Source organism: Oenanthe melanoleuca, chromosome 3 (genome assembly GCF_029582105.1).
Source record: "Oenanthe melanoleuca isolate GR-GAL-2019-014 chromosome 3, OMel1.0, whole genome shotgun sequence".
NCBI classification, from domain to species: domain Eukaryota; kingdom Metazoa; phylum Chordata; class Aves; order Passeriformes; family Muscicapidae; genus Oenanthe; species Oenanthe melanoleuca.
The window spans coordinates 32,261,376-32,278,414 of record NC_079336.1 but is presented as its reverse complement, the minus strand read 5'-3'; the positions used below and the strand labels follow the sequence as shown (position 1 = coordinate 32,278,414).

At 38.7% G+C, this 17,039-nt stretch overlaps 1 protein-coding gene across 2 annotated transcripts in view; it reads left to right on the top strand.

The window, feature by feature from the left end:
• The first annotated feature begins 1,701 nt into the window (after positions 1–1,701).
• The window catches only part of UBE3D (ubiquitin protein ligase E3D), a 74,343-nt gene continuing 59,005 nt past the window's right edge, over positions 1,702–17,039 (top strand). For both annotated transcript variants that reach the window (XM_056488504.1, XM_056488505.1), the window contains exons 1-7: positions 1,702–1,840; positions 2,167–2,369; positions 4,309–4,399; positions 8,139–8,370; positions 12,519–12,588; positions 14,950–15,019; positions 15,846–15,954. In XM_056488504.1, the coding sequence (XP_056344479.1) occupies positions 1,779–1,840; positions 2,167–2,369; positions 4,309–4,399; positions 8,139–8,370; positions 12,519–12,588; positions 14,950–15,019; positions 15,846–15,954 (837 nt within the window). In that variant the 5' untranslated portion in view covers positions 1,702–1,778. The remainder of the gene's footprint in view (positions 1,841–2,166; positions 2,370–4,308; positions 4,400–8,138; positions 8,371–12,518; positions 12,589–14,949; positions 15,020–15,845; positions 15,955–17,039) is intronic.

Here is a 17,039-nt window from a genome sequence, read left to right as displayed (position 1 = left end):
GGTGAGAAACCTGTAACAGACAATTTTTAATAAGTGAGGCTCACACCCTACGAACACTTAAGATTATTCATAACTTCATAACTTTGGGTAACATCAAAGACCTTTTACTAATACTAGGAGTCAATTCTCCTATAATTACATGGGGTTTATGTTTGACGTATGACCTACTTGTCCACAGCAATTTAGCCCAGAATATGTACATTTGTTTGAGAATTAATTGGAAATGAAACCTATCATGTAGACTAATTATTCTTCTTCCTTGAAAAACAAGAAAACAAACAACAACAACAAAACCTCAGAACAGCATGTAGACAGTATAGTCCCATCTTAGAATACTTCAATAAATTCATGCTTTGTGAAAAACAACAAAAAAAAAACAACTCAGTTGAAACTGTTGACTATTGTCTGCTGCATTTTTTCCCACAAAATCTAACTTTACTCCTTTTTCTTCTTTGGGACTCCTACTTGGTTTTGATAACTCCAAGGACTAAGATTACTTCACTATAATCATGTCTTTGATCATAAATTGCTATAAAAGTAACCTGTGCAAATTTGCCTATTTGTTTAAAGTTTTGCAGATCATGTTTTCCAACAACTATCTGCAACCACAGAAGGTCTTGTGACTTCACAAAAAGTAAACACTTTTAACATTATGGGAAGATTCATTTTTTACAAAGTGAAAGTTTCTTTCCTTGGTGTCCTTGAATACTGAACATCAGCTTTGAGGGCGGCATCCTGGATGAAGTGTGCAGTGGTGAAAGAGGAACAAAAAATCCTCCCAAACAGACAATCACTCACCATCTCCCACAAGACTGCTGATGTTCAGTCAGTATCTGAGCAGGGGTCACTTTGGAAAGACTATGCCCTGAGTTTTACTGCCACGCTGTGTGTAATACCGATGTTATGTGCCATGAAACATCACTTTGGTCGATTCAAGTCGGCTGTACGACCTCTCCCCCTGCCCCAGGCTCTTCCCCACCTCCAGCCTACTTGCTGGGTGGTGCGGAGTGAGACACGGAGGAGGCCTTAACAGTGTCCAAACACCGTACAGCAACAGCTGAAACAGAAACTTATTATCAACTCCGTTTGGCCACGAATCCGGAGCACACACCCCCAGGCACAGCCCGCAGTTCCTGTGGGGAGGGCCCGAGAGAACGGGCCCAGGCTCCTCCCGGCGGCGGTGTGGCGGGAAGGCAGATGACAGCCCGATGTTGACACAGAAGAGACTGGGCATAAGAAAACCCCTGAGACCAGCCGGTTGTGCAGAGCTTGTCCTTGGGGCTCGGGACCCGACGGGACTTATCCCTGGGCCCCCAGGCCTGACTCTACCGCCAGCAGCGGCCATGTCTTACAGGAACGGCTGAGGCAGCTGGGGTTCTCTGGTCTCACTGCTCTCTACAGCTGCCTGAAAGGAGGTTTTGGGGGCCGATCACTTCTGCCATACCTACTGTGATTGCGGGAATGGCCCTAAACTGAGACAGGAGACGTTCAGATTAGACTTTAGAAAAGTATTTTGCCAGGGAGGTAGTGGAGTCGCCATCCCTAGAGGTGTTCAAGAGGCGCTGAATGTAGCGCTGGGTGATGTGGTTTAGGGGTTACAGCGGCAGCGCGGGGTTGGTGTGGATGATCTTTAAGGTCTCTTCCAGTGTCAGTGATTCTGTGTCTCTGCGGTTGCACGCAGGCGGCGCTGTGACGGGCGGGCGGCGGGTTCGCGCCTGCGCCGGCGGGTTCGGGCTCGCGGCCGCGTCCTGCGCGGCGCCCGGCGCCGCTGCGCCGGCATGGCGGGAGCGTTCCTGATGGAGATCAGGCGGGGGACGCAGAGCGCGCTGCTGGTTATCCGGTAGTGCGGGGCCGCTGCCGCCCGGGCCGTGCGGGGCAGCCGGGGGGCGCGGCGGGGCTGGCTTTCGGCGTCCTTAGCCTTCAGCGGGGGGACCGGGTTGTGTGCGGGCACCTCTCCCTGCCTGTTAGGCTCGGCACAGCCCGGGCTACCGTGCAAATAAATTTTTCCTGAGAACGGTGGATTGCTTCTCTCGGCTGCTTCTCGTTCACCGCGTGGATCCCGGGGCGCGACTGGGGCTGCGGGGGAGCTGCGGGCCGGCCTGTATAAAGCAGCAGCGCGCCCCGACAGCTCCTTCCCGAGGCATACCCGTTGCTTTTCCTCCGCAGCGCGGCGGCGGAGCTCCCCAGCGCGCCGGTGGAGGTCTCGGTGTGCGCGGATTCCCTGGAAGTGAAGAGCGGCGGGAGCTGCGATGCGGCGGCGCTGCCGGCAGGGGTCAGGCTGGCGCCGCCCTCGTGCCGCGGGCTGCGGCTGCTGCGCGGGGACGGGCTGCACCTGCGCGTGCGCCTGCGCGGCGCGCCGCCCGCCGCCGGTGAGGGCGGGGCGGGGGCCTGGGCTGGGACCTGCGGTCGGGGGCGTGGGAGGTGCTTGTGGGAGGGGCTGTGAAGTGTAGGTTCGGTAGAGCAAACGCCTTCTGGAATTGTCAGCTTTAGAAGCTGAAAGTGCCGAAATGACGTAGTGAAAGGGAAACGCGATGTGTTTGGGATCTGCTCACAGTTCTCCCGCCCCGCCGTGCTTCCCATAGTACTTCAAAAATACTTTATTAAATTACTCTATTTCTCTTATGTTCCGTGTTTGGTAGCTGAAAATCATGGAATCATAAAACGCTAAGGGGTTGGAATGGACTTCAAAGATGATCTAGTCGCAAATCCCCATTTCCAGAGATAGTCCCGCTAGACCAGAGTGCTCAAGGGTTTCCCCAGCCTGGCTTTGAACCTGCCGGGGTTGGGGCATCCTCAGCCTTCCTGGGCAGCCTGTGCCAGTGCCTCACCTCTCTCAGTAAAGAATTTCTTCCTAATGTCTAACCTAAATATCCTTTCTTTCAATTTGTACCCATACTCCCCATCCTATCAGCAATGGAGTAGATTCATCCAGCAATCAGACTATGGTTGTTCATCCCTGACAACTTAGTCATAAAGGATTATGGGTTTGTGCTGGGACTCACTATTCTCACAGCTGGGGTTTCAGAGTTAATGTAGCAGGTAACATCTGCAAAGTTGCTTTCTTTATTTCCATGATGCAAATTCAGGTCTAGGATGTGTTTGCAATAAATACAAAGCATGGTAGTACATCCTGGCATCCAAGCTCAATATGTTTAGATTCATTTTATATGATGTGACACAGAAAGATATATTAAATAACACAAAATCACCATTCTGAGCTTTTAGAAAGGATGATAAAATATGTAATATACAGTAATGCAGCACCAGCAATACATTAGAATACTCTTAATATGCTGATATGGCATCTGTACATTAATCTGTAAATATGCATGGGCTTTGACAGCTTGATTATACTAAAACTATTTAATGTGTCCTATTAAGGAGACGTGTTTCAAAAGACCAATGATGAAGTTTTAGAAATCAACCTTGGAAAGTTGTGCTAGTGAAAAATACATATTGGACCGGGTGGTAATCAAAATATATATATGTAGGATAGTCTTAGTTACCCTCTGATGATTTATATTCTTATGCAAAATAGTTGAAATTCTGGAACCTTTAGAAGTACTTTTCTCTTGTGGTTGAATCCTAAGTTTCAAATATTGAATGTCAGTGCTGAGAGTAAACTTTGATTCTTAAGTATGAGAAAGTGGGTGATGCATAGCATATTCATATGTAGAGCTAAGCTTACAGTTTTACTTCCATTTCATGTTATCAGATAATTTGGGGAGACTTTTAGAACTTCTTTTTTTCTTTGGAGAAGTTGTATGAGCTGCCTTTTGTGAGACCATTTTTGCTTTCCTGGCCTGCAGAGGCCGTTGCTCACTATCTTTCCCTGGAGTGGTTCCACAATGCTTGATTTCTTACCTGCCTGAAAATGTGAAACTAGTGCCTGCCTCTGCTCCTCATCCTGGCTATTTGTGTTACATATTAGTGTGTCACCTCGTATTGCAGATACACTGATGCTCAAAAATACCATTACATAAGAGTGGCTTTGAATTTTGATTTTTATAGTCTTTGCAATTATATCTATATTTCAACCCCCTTCTGAAGAGGATTTGCACCTTGAAAATAATTACTCACGTATACAGTTCCTACTCAGTAATATGGGGCATGAGGTGGAGACGGCAGGTTTTTCCTAAATGTAGATACTTCTTCTAAAAAATTAGGGTTGTGTTTAAAATGTCAACATTTTTCTTTGTCTGTTAGATTTATTCTTTTTGGTTTGAGGTATTTGGCAAGATTTTTTTATACAAGTGACTGAAAATTTTTCACAATTTTGAAGATTAATGTATTTCCTTCCATCTATAGATGTGGTTTTTACCTTGAGGGAAAGCCTGAAACCCAACAAGAATTATGTCTTTTACTGTCAGTCCTGTGGTGACATCGCAGTGAAAGACCGGTGAGTACTGCAGTGTCTTGTATTTATAGCAATAAATGCCATAGTGATTGGTATTCATGGTTTTTTGTGCACTTAGAGACAGCTAAAAGGTATTTATTTTAAAATTGGTAGACAAGAACACATTTGAAGTACTGCAGATGACAAAAAGCAAAATTACCTGAAGCAGTTTTTAGCTGTTTATTCATTTACTCCTTGGTTTCTTTTTTTCCTCTGTATTTCAGGTATCCTTTTCAGTTCTTTTCAGTCTCTTACAAATTTCCTCCAGTAATCATGCTGTAATTATAGACTGGCTGCTCAGAATGGGCATATTGACCACAGCTTACTTTTATCTTTTAAGCAAAACCTGCCTCCCCATAGTTCAGGCATGCTGAATTTGGGAAACACAGGAACTGTCTTAGCTGTGTGACTCGGCCTTATCTCTGTTCTTTACAAAGTCTGCAGAGTGAATGAGAATTTTAATAAAAAGCTGCTGCATTGTCTAGCTCTTCTGATGAACAATTTTGACAGCTTCAGCTGAATATGTAAGAATTGTTAGAGGTGTACTTACAGCTTTTTATGATCTGTGTGGCTCCTAGCACTTGAAACAATAATACAAATATGTTTCATTCTCTAAATTTCTGTTACTTTCTTGCCTTAGGTATCGATTTATGGCTAGCTGAATGTAACTGAATGAGGATTTCTTAACTTTTTCGTCTCAAATGTCTCATCAGAAAATCTAGTAATAACTCTTTATTTTGATGCATTTGTAAAATAGTGGAACTTCTAATTTCTAGACAGTGACATTTGCTTTCAAAACATATTGCACTTTTATATTTGCATCTCTCCAGGAAGAGTTAAGTATGACGGTGACAGCAGAGCTGGAAGGATTGAAAGGCAATTGCAGAACTGTGTGAAAGAGAGCATATTAAAGTCTGAATTACTAGGAAAGGGTCTGTAATAAGCAAAACCTGAGATCTAGAAAATCATACCATTAAGAAGAAATTGAAATAAATGGGATTTAGTTCAAATAAGATTGTGGAGAATACATAAGATTCTTCCAATATCTAGGAAGTTGCTTAAAAGAAGGTGGAAGTAATCTTCAGTGAAAGCAAGAGGAATTTATGTTAAAATGAAAAAAAACAACAAACCACCCCAAACCTATTCTAAAGCTTATTTTTTTACTGTTAGAGACTGCATAGGAAGCCTTCCTTTTAAAGGGTTAGATTAAGAAATATACTAGAAATGGTTTAAATGTAAGTAGTCCTTCCTTGGTGCACAAAAATTGACTCTATACATTTTCTGAAATTCTCTGTCTCAGTCTGCTTCCTTCCATAAATCTGATAGCTCTTCAGAGGTTAGGGTTATGCTCTTTCATTCTTTTCTATTTCCCTCACATTATGCACATTAGAGGAAATTGTTAGATTTTTTTTTCTTCCATTGTGCAAGAGCTGCGAAGAATTAGGGATACTTTTTTTTTTTCCTTTTCCTCCAGTTGGGCTAAGAGTACCTCATATATGAAATAATTCTTTAAGACTTTATTTCTGTCATAAGGAAATTCTTAAAGGCCTGTGGTGTGTGTGGATGCCAGTTGCCCTCCAAAGCTGCTCTATCAGTTTTACTTCCAGTTTTCAGTATTTTCAGTAGACAGAATGGCATTACTGGAGGTTTGGGGTTACTGGGGACATTTGGGGTTACTTTTCTTAATCCAGCCTTTCAGGGGTCTCTATGGTCAAATACTTATCATATCCTGGAAGATCATTTAAGGCTTATATCCTTATGGCAGGGCTCTTATAGACTAGTGCTTAACTTCAAACTCCTAAAAAGTAAATTAATTACCTTCTTTTCTGGTTGGAATCTGAGAACTATCTACAGCAGGAGATTCAGCCTGGCTAGATTAAATACTGTCAGGAGAAAGCTACTCCTAAAGGTCCCAACCTAAGTATTGTTTGTTGCTCTCTGACTGTGATGGCAGCTTAGGTGGGTATCTTCAGGTAGAAACTCAATTTTTATTAGGAGCAAGTTTGGAGAGATAAGTCACTCGGTTTTCTAGGTTTTATCATCTTATTTAGTAGCTTCAATTTAGTCAGTACATAGTAAGCCTCAAGTTGGTTTTGTTTGTTTTTCTAGGAAGGCTCCATTTTTATAAGTGTTACATTTTCCCAGCTCTGGTGACTCAGGATATGGCTTCCCACCCATGAGTGGCAAAAGCCTAAAATACCGTGGAAATAGTATATTTTCTGTATAGCTCAGAGTTAGGAGGAGTTTGTTTAAGAAATTCTTACTGGTTGGAAAAACTTCTTTTGTTGGAAAAGAAGTAAAGATCCATATGCTGTAGACTGTGAGAGTAAAGAAAGGTTGATGTATTGAAACAGGACAGCGTGAGTCTGCAGCTTAAAGTAACCTCTGTCTTTTTTTTTCCTTGTAAGAACATTGCTGAGCAATGGCAGCTTTTTGTTACTTTTGTATGAAAAGCAATTCAGGAAGACTTTTTTTTTTTTTTTAGTGTGATTCCAGACACTGGAATTAATTGTAAAGGCTGATGAAGAATCAGTTATTAGGCCAACAGCAGAAGTAAACTGTCACTTTGGCAGAATTGAATAGTATCTCAAGCAGTATATAAAGACCACAGAAAATGAAGACAGACATGGGTAGTGCTGAGAGATTTAGTTTTATTTAGTTTGGGTAAAGCTGCATTAGAGGAATAGTTATTCCAACTTTGATCTGCAGGTGGAGCAAGCAGAGTTTTAAATGTATTGTCTATCTAGAAAAAAATAGATTTTTTTAATAAAACATTTTTCTTTCACCTACTGAACAATTCAAAAGGACCAAGAAGCTACAGTGGGAACAACTGACATCTTCAGAAAATGTTCATCAGGGAACTGCAGGAAAGGGAAGATGCCTAAGCATTGGCTTAGCAGCTGTGTTTTTATTTGCAAAGTGGCACCATAAGCAAAGTTATATTTGCAAGTTTTAAGTAAGGAGTAGAATCAAGAAACTCTGGTGAAGGTTTCAGTTGACAGCTGAAGAAATAGGGTAACGAAAGAAAAGCATTCAAGGAAACTAGGTAGAGAGCAAAAAATGCAAACCCAATACAACTGATAATGAAAACAAAGTAGTATTTCCAGAAGCAGTATCCTTGGTCCATACAGCTACCCAGTTGAAAGGGATTTGCCTTTTTGTAAATGACTTCTGAAAGTTGGATCTGAGTATCTGAATCTAAATTAGGATTGAATTATCCTTTGTTTGGTGTTTTGTTTGTACATCTTTTAATGAAGATGTAGTGTGGTGTTTTTTCAGGTTTTAGCTTTTTCAAGTCTGGTATCTGAAACAAAGAACATGCTGAATCTTGCTGTGGCATGAGTCTGTATTTGTTAGTTTTATATCAACATTTGGTGCTAGGGAATTTTACAAGAAGTAATAAATGTAATTGCAAGTACTCATCATATTTTTCATGACTGGGTAGAGCTGTTTTATTTTTGCCATATGATTCATTTCAAGAGAGGATTATGTCAAATTCTGCCTTATAATTCTTGAAGATTCACCCTTGGGAAATGCTTCATCATGGACTTGGCAGGAAACTCAGCCACTGCTTTCTCAGAATTCACCCAAACAAGTGCCTTTGGCTGAAAAGAGAGTCAAGCACTTCCTTTTGAGAAAATGCCATACTTATCCCACTATTTGTAGGAAGCCTAAACTCTCTTTAAGTGTCTTAGAAATGAATTATAACTTACTGAAATGTTTTTATCTTCTTCCCTCTAAGGAAATTTCTCAGAGTTCTTCCTCTACCGAGTGAAAACTGGAGTGATTTAGTTGAAGAGTGGTGTTGTCACCCTGACCCCTTTGCCAGAAGCACTTTGCACCCTCAGCATGGTGACTGTTTTGTTGGAGACACTTTTTTCCTGTTGAATTCAGGAAATGAATCACATGTGTGTGAATCTCCCATGTGCTGCTCAGAAGCTGGACACCATGTTTCGCAGAGTGGCTCCAATTTGGTAAAGTATATTATTTAAATAGGTCATAGGTGAAGTTATTTTGACTTTTTCATTGTAAAGTACTTTTTTTTTACTAGTTTATTTAATTTGTATGTATTACAGAACTGTTTTGAAGGTCATAGGGAGTTCTTGACATTCAGCTGTACAGAAGCCAGAAAATATTCCAGGCCATGTTTTTACATTCTCTAAAGCTCACACCATAGTCTTGCTATTGACCTCAATACACAAGTAGAACTTAGTACTATAAGGTACTATATAGTTCTATAGATCTACTGCAGAAGCTACTTTATTATGTAGTTCTAAACACAGATATTTTCCCCCAAAATTATCACGAGTTAAGGACCTTACAATTTAGTAAGATAATAACTATGATGGTTTAGGTGTTTGTTAAAGGGTAGTGGAGCAAAGAATGAGGTGCAAATTGAAGTAACAATTTTTTTTTTCCTTACACTGTGACTTGAGGCATATTCATAACTATGATAATGAGAAGTGTGGGGATTTTGTCCCCTCTTTTATTTTTAGAAAGACTTGGAAGTATTAGAATGTGTGCATTGTTTTTAGATGAGGCTGTCTTAGGTTCTTAAAGCGAAGTAAGGAAACTGAGTTTGTTTGACTGCTTTGTCTAGTGAAAGGAACCTGCCATCCCATATACCTCTTCACGTTGATGTATCTGAGGTGTTCCAGGATAAGAAAGATTCATCAACTAAGTCTGTAAGAAGAAGGCTGTCATTTGGCTTAGAAACATCAAAATATGTTGTTGCCCAGGGTAAAAAAAACATTTTTAGGGGCGCTTATTTTTCAGTGGTGGGATAAAAGCCATCAAGAAAGACAGTTCAGTGCTTTACTTTTGGACATCTAGCACTTGTATAAAAGTTCAAGCAGTGATCTTTTTTTCTGCCAGAAGAACATGCAGGAACCAAGTTCACTCACATTTCCATAAAGACCTTTCTGTTAATATATTGCTTGTCTGCATTTGTACTGACAAAGGTTGGGCCTACACATGCTGTATTTTCTCCCAATACCAAGTATTAAACTGTCTATGCTGGTGCCTTGGCAATTTGTGCCTGTAACAATTGAAGGCTTATTCTGTAGAGACTTCCAACATGAATCATTTAATCTCTTGAGAACCAGACACCCTGATTTCTCCCTGCTGCTTATAATGATATGTATTATCCCCAGTGAGAGTCACCAGGATTCTGGCAGTTCAGTGATTGCTGGTGCAATGCTCCCAGTGACCCCTCTGCATGGGGAGCAGTTCTGTCCTGTGGTCCCTCTCTGCAAGGCTTGCAGCTGTGGTCCCTTGGGTTTCTTGTTCCATTGTTCTTTGAAAAACAAAATATGCAGAGAGGAAAATAAGGACTGATATGCTGTAAGGGTATCAGCATGGCAGAAGCAGATTAATTTGGCTTAACTCTGTGACAATGGAGTTATTTCTTCTGTTTCCTTAAGAAGGAGGTGGAGTAGATGATACCAAATTTCCAAGAGGACAGAGCTTTCTGCCAGAGGTTGCCAAAATGAATTCTTGCATTTCAGTAGTCTTAAAAGAGATCTTACAACACCAGGAATAAATTTGGGAAGAGGCAAGGGTGCATGTTGTTTATATTCTTCATCAAAGAAGACTGTTTGTGAGAAAAGAATTGGTTTGAAGGCAGAAATAAATAGATTAGAAGGCAGTAATAAAAAGAAGTGAAACAATGATTTTACTGAGATTTGGGTCGAACCAGGATAACAGCAGAACTTTTAAATGAGGGAGGAGGCTGTTTTATGTCAGAAGCATACAATAGTTTAGTGTGATGAATTTTCATGTTTGCTTCCTTATACTTGCATTGAAGTTGAGAATTTGTTCCTTGTTTGTGTCCAATCCCTTTTTCTTCATCTTTCACACTTGCAATGAATTCTCATTTCTGTTTTTTTTATTTCCAGCATCACTCGGTTGCCAAGCAAATGAGCAGAACTGTTAGATTCAGCAGAAGCTAGACTAATAAGGAAAAATCCCCCTCATACTGAAGCAGAAAATTCTTCCATAATATGAGTAATAGAAAGTTACAGGCAAGACAGATTGCTATTGGCATAAATGTTCTCATTTTAGAGAATATTGTTGCAGTCTGCCCCAGTATGAAAGTTCCTTTTTAATTGCATTGCAGTTCTTTGGAAAGTGTTTGCCTATGACCAAAATAGTAGCAGGAATGTACCAGAGATGCTTAAACAATCTTTTCCAGACTCCAGTGGGACCAAGACAACATCCGTCCATTGCAAACATATTTTTCACATCTATTAGTCTTCCAGTGTAACATAGTTCTTGAATGTCACATGGTCTTGCAGCATCTTAATAGTATCTCTTGGGAAAAATATTTTTCCTGACACCATATCAGAGATCCTTAGGAATAGAAACAGGAGCTATTGGGCTTGTGATCCACCTGCATCTGCAGATTGCCAGCAGCTGCAAGTTGTCAAATAGATAAATTGATTTAATTAGTTGAGCTAAAACTATCCTTTTTTCCATTGAAGCATGATACAACGAGTTAGTGATGTTTTTTAGGCACAGTTCTCAGCCAGCACCTGTAACTGTAGTCAGAAAAAAAAATATTCAGATTGCAGCTTTCAAGGAAGTACTGTGTATTCTGTATTTGTACTCTGCAGTATTTGTATTAGTCTCAAACACTGGCTTATGCAAAACCTTGTCTTTTTATCCTTGCTTTTCACACTGAGCAAGTAATTTCACTGCATATGTTTGAGAGGAGTAGCAAGGTAGGAATTGGGAAAGAGGATAAGTGCATATATGTGAACCAGATGATTTTCCTGATCTCCATAACAAGGGGACTGTGCTTCAAACATAGTCAACTCTCAGGCTTTTAGTTCGATTCTGTTTTTGACCATCATTAATTTTGTATATATATATATATATATGTCCTCCTTTCAGACCAGAGCTCTAATGTGCTATACCCAGGTTACTAAGCCCACACAAAACCAATTCTGAAGCCTAGACTCTGGATTAAAGTAAGAATTGTACTTACTTGTTTGATTTATTGAATTTAAATATTAACACTGTAATTAGTAGGAGTCTAATAGGGTAGATTCCATCTAGAAATGAGATCTTTTTCAAAGGTCAGTAATAGATGCATGAAGCAAAGGTAAATATTCAGTGATGTTTTGGAGAGTGTAGAGACTCCATGAACTAGATATTGTTATCCACATTTTTTATTTTTAATAAGCCCTTGATGACATTGCTTCCTCTGTATTTATGAAGACTTTTTGAACTTCTATACTTTTAAATGCTTTCCTATAGTGAGTACCAAACTATTTTATGCATCATGTGACAAATACCTTCCTTTTTTTTTTTAAATTCAAACAGGATTGGAATTTCATAGCATGAGCTATGAGGGCATATGTTTGGTTTTTTTCTGTTCAGCTTTTCCTAAACGTTTGTGATTTTAGATATCTCGATACCTCTCAGTTTTCTGTCTTCCATATGTTTTTCTGTTATATATATTTTCATGCCACATATGGAAACTGTTTTGCACTTCTGACAGTTATTCTGTCCTTTCTATTCTATACCTTTTCTCTATTTGTTTGAATAGAGAGGAAAAGGGTTGTTCAAGAACAGCATCCACTCATCTTTCTGGAATATTGTGCTGTGTTGTATACTTCAGCTGTTTCCTAGTAACTCAAAATTATCTGCAGACATATTCTGTTCTCTGCTGAACATTGAACTGGTGTTCAACTCCTATAAAACTGTCTACAGTGGCTAGAACTTGTTACTGTGTAATGGTAGTCACATTGCAGCATACTATTTTATGTATATATTATGGAGTACTTAATTTCAATACTTCATTATTTTGCCCTTTGCACAATCAAATTTAGCTTATCATTTTATCATCCAGTCACTCAATATTACAAGATTCTCCAGTCAGCCATTACAGATTGTGCCATGTGGATATATTGTCAGATTTTAAAATTAGTATGAAACTTGCAAGCAAGTCAAAGTGTAGAAAGCAGAGTTAGTGAAGGCAAATATGTGTGCATGTAAACATAAACAGGACAGAGACCAGTAAAAAGTTTCCTATCTGCTCTCTAAATTATGTTAAAGCTATGCATTCCTTTTTCAGAATATCTGAGTGACATTTAAATGATATTTTTTTGTCCTACAGAAGTCAAAAGAAAATACCAGAGTAATTTGTAAGCGCTGCAAGGCAATCCTGGGAGAAACAGTTTCAGCAGGTATGAGATGTCGAAACAAAACTAGACTTGACTGCATCTGACATTGAACATTGGTGGTTAAAAACACTGAAGGAAAGCTTATCAATAAGGTGCAGTGGGTATTTATCTCATTCCCTTCTGGAATGGATGAGGTTGGTGCTTCCAGTGTTAGACCTTTCAGCAGGAATTTTCATTATCCTTGTTTCTGTGGCATATTTGTCTTATTCCAAACCTTTGGAAGACTCAGTGTATGATTTCAGTTTACTAGGAATCCCAGGAAAAATGAAAACTTGAGAAATTACAGGTTGCTTTGTTTCCTGTCAATTCTACAGAATAAGTGAAAGGTAAATTCAGAACTTAATCAACACAACTAGGTGCTAAAGAGTGCTAACAGCCTGGTTTTGTGGGAAGGAAGCCTTTTCAGAGAAACAGATTATGTCTCATCCTCACCCTGTGATGAGCTGATGGGATTATTGGTTTAAGGGCTCTAATTATATTGGTTCAGGGTTTACCTGAAGTGGTGTAAAGATGAGTGTCTGGTTGTTTTTAAAATTCAACTATTCTTGGAAGGGAAGCAATGATAAGATGTTATTAGCAGGATTCATTCTTTCATTCTCGCTCTCTTCCACTTTATCAGTTGATGTGAGCCTGCCTCAGTTCAGGGATCTGGTGAATACAAAAACTTCTCAGAAAATGCAAAGGCCTGTTTAAGAAATGCCATTAAGTGAGACAAGACAGGTCTGTGTCGTCTGTTACAGAATGTTCTGATTGTCCTGTACAGGGATCTGAACAATACAGGATTTAATGAAACCAAATTTAAGGTACAATGTTTGAAAACCCACAAAGCAAGATGTGGCTTTAGGAAAGGAGTGCTGAGAAAAGAGCATGAATAACAAGGTCATGAGTAATAGATCAGTGGGAATGGGGAAAGCAAGCACTGTAGACGTGCAGGGATTAGGTATGGACTCTGCACATGACTGAAGTTAGATAGGATATCCATTGTTTTGACCATGTTTCTTCAGTGGTGCAGGAAATTTCAGTGGAGTTCAGAGAACAAAAGAGATGTATAGTGTAAGTGTAGGCAGACCCATCTCGGTGAAAAGAGACTTGAGAGCAAACTTGACTGTCATGCTTCCTCATGAAAAGGTATCAGTGTCTTGCAAATAAAGCAGGATTAGTGATATAGCTGTGGAGACCAAATTCAGCTTTGAGATTCCCCCGTGGGCTATTCCTTCCCCCAACTATATCCACATATACTTGTATGATTTTTTCTTGGGAAATCATACCTTCTATCTCTCTGCAAGCAAATATCTCCTGAATTCCCAATACCCTTGTTGCAGTCACACCAATTCCTTGCTCAGGGTAATGGCTGAGGACCTAGGGAGACTGAACTGTCTTTTCTTTCTGTCTCAAAGAACTCACATAACATGGAACAGATATAATTAAGTTTAGAGATAAAACATAATTTCCTAACAGTGAAGGTAATTTAGAAAGTGTAGTGTTTACCTGGTGGAGGGGTGGGATTACCAGGCCTTTGGAGGGTTTGAAACAGATTAAGTGTCTTCCTGAAATGTTTGCTTTCATCCAGTTTTAATGGTATGTGGGGACAGAGATCAGATAAAACCCTTCCATCCTTAAAACTTGTGGACCAAATGAATCTTCCAGTTGTTCACATGCTGAGGCTTAACCTGTTTTGCTGGCCCTCTGGTTAGACTGTATTTGCAGCATAGACCTAGATCTTCAATATGATCATCTTTGACCTGATTTCATTGATGGAGATTACATTATGCCCTCAAACACTTCCATTTAGTGTTAAGAGCTGACTTAGTGGAGTTTTGGTGAACAGCTACAATGAAACTCAGAATCTATGCAGTGGTAATGTTGAGTGAATGTGATTTTAGGAAAGATGTTCCATTCTCCTCTTTGAGCAAAGAAGAAAATTATTCCCCTGTGTGAGCTGTTATTAAAACTGTCTCTAGTGATTCACTGCAGCATTACTAAGCAGCAGAGGGTACTAAAATACTTATGTAAGCTATGCTGATCTCAGTGCTTTAGGAAAGTTCTTTCAATTCATCTTTGAGATTCAGCTTGAGCTCTTGCTTGCTTGGTTTCAAGATGATTGTTCCCAGCATTAAACAAAGATCAATATGAATGAGAAATTGCTGATCTTGTAATTAGCTTGGAGCAGTTTTCTTCAGGCCAGTGTAGGTTTTTTGTTATGGTTGCTTCTACTCCTACGTACCCAAGCAAAATATGATTACTGCACCTCTTAATTCACTACTGAACAAATATTTAATTAGTATGGTGATATGGTGACTTACAGTCTAATCTTAAGTAAGTTGGTTATTCTATTGTAGTTGAAAAATGTTTTTGTCATTTTAGATACCATTAAATATTATGTCACTGAGGTGATTATTCAACCAACTGAGGGAAGTTTCAGTCCAACACCAAGGTAACAAAATAATCAGATAATTTGCTCAAGTATATATTTTAGAAAGGATGCTAGAAATGCTCTAATGTTGTAGTTTCTTGAATAATTACGTATATATAACAGTGCAATTTTATGTAATCATCACAGAATTGAGCATTGTAAAGGTAAAGTACCTGAATTCACTCATGTACAGTTTTGTTTGCTTTTCTTTGTGTATGATGCAGGAGATTGTGTATAATTTGTCACAGTGTCTCTTTATTCAGGTGATAAGCCAAAATAAAATGCTTTTTTATTTTGAACTGTTCAAGTTTGCACAATGTCTGGTGACTAATTATGAAAGCAGAAGTTTATGTCATACGAAGTTGAAATAAGAAAAACTTGAAAAGTTTAATTGGAAGTGAGACTTTAGAATTTTCAAGTAATTCAGTTTGAATTTAAGACTAAGATGAAACAGAACTTGATCTAGCTACCTGGTGTCATGTACAATGACTTAATGATAGTTCTTTTCTTTTTGGGAATTGTATTTGAAATGTATGCATAATTCTGTTCATGTATGTAAAATATAATGGGGAAAAGCTTCTATTCAGCATGTGACAATTGGTGTCAGCCAAAATAAAGCATGTGAAGCAATTTAGAATCCTGATCTATTAAAAAATTCTTATTGCAGGAAATAAAAAGTTCTCTAGTTTTGAGTGAGAGGAAGATAAAGAAGCCCTATCTTTCAGTAAAATGTGATTGTAGCATGTAGTGGAATTGAAGTATGGGTTACTCATTTACCTGTAGTGAATAGATATGAATGACTGTGTAATTGTTATGGAAACATGATATGTGGTTAATTCTTAAACAGGTCTCAGTTTGTACAGAGCATAGTTGCTCAGTGTCTTTTGGAATTATCCTCTGCTAAAAGCACATTTAGATTCACCATAAAAGGAGATAATGGAAAAACCTATATTCTGGTAAGTTTTTAAGTCTTCGTCTTGCTGAAGAAGATTATCCCATGTATCCCAGTTCCTAAAACTTATTATTTATGCTATTCATTATTTTATGTTTAAAAAATTAACAAATTCAAATTCTTGAAGTGGTTCTGAGGTAAATCTATTCATGTAAGTATATCCCTGAATTTTGATCTAATTAGATGTGCACATAGAAATTTTATTGATACAGTAATGAAAGTACTATAGATGCACCATAAGTAGCACAGAAATAACACTATTTTGTATCCAGAAAAGATGGAAAGCTTAAGTTTTAATTTTTTAATATATATTTCACCTTCTTGCTCCAGTGCTTCTTTTCTTTAATCATCAGAAGTGAATCAAATTGTATAGCATCTTTCACAACCATTGTCTCAAGTCAGCAGGGACTATTAATATAGTCAGTACATTGCATTGCGAAGTGAAGTATGAACAAAAATAAAATTGCCTATTATACTTTGTGTTCTAATGCTGTTAAACTTGGTTAAGCTTGATATTTAGATGGTGACAGCTAGATTCCTCAAACTTTTAAGATGAATAAGTGTTACCTTAATGCTGTACACTTACTATAACCAGGGATGTTTCCTTTTATTTCTGAGCTAAATACAGGTATAGAATTGGTATTTTTGCAGTTTATAGAAATAATTCATAGACACAAAGAAGTACATGATTAGAGATACCTGCCCTGGATAAACTTATAAATGCACTTTCTTGAGGCAATGTAATTACATAAACTGTTTTATATATATATATTGTCCAAGTTCCATGATTTTGGAATGTCTAGATGCTGAGGAAAGTGTTTATCTGCTGCTTTTAAATAAATTTTAGTGGCAAGACAAAATTTTTGCAAGCACTGAGAAATATCTCTTCTGTGATGATAAAATGAAGGTTTCATGAGCAGACCCATAATTATATATTGTCTAATTGAGAAGTCATTAAAAATCATTGTGATTTTTCCTCTGTTCCCAAGTTATGTAAAATTCTGGTCTAGTAGCTTAGATACAACAAACTGTAATAACCATTTTTTCCTGTTATTTTTCAAGAGGAAAATCACTTTATTTAATAGATTG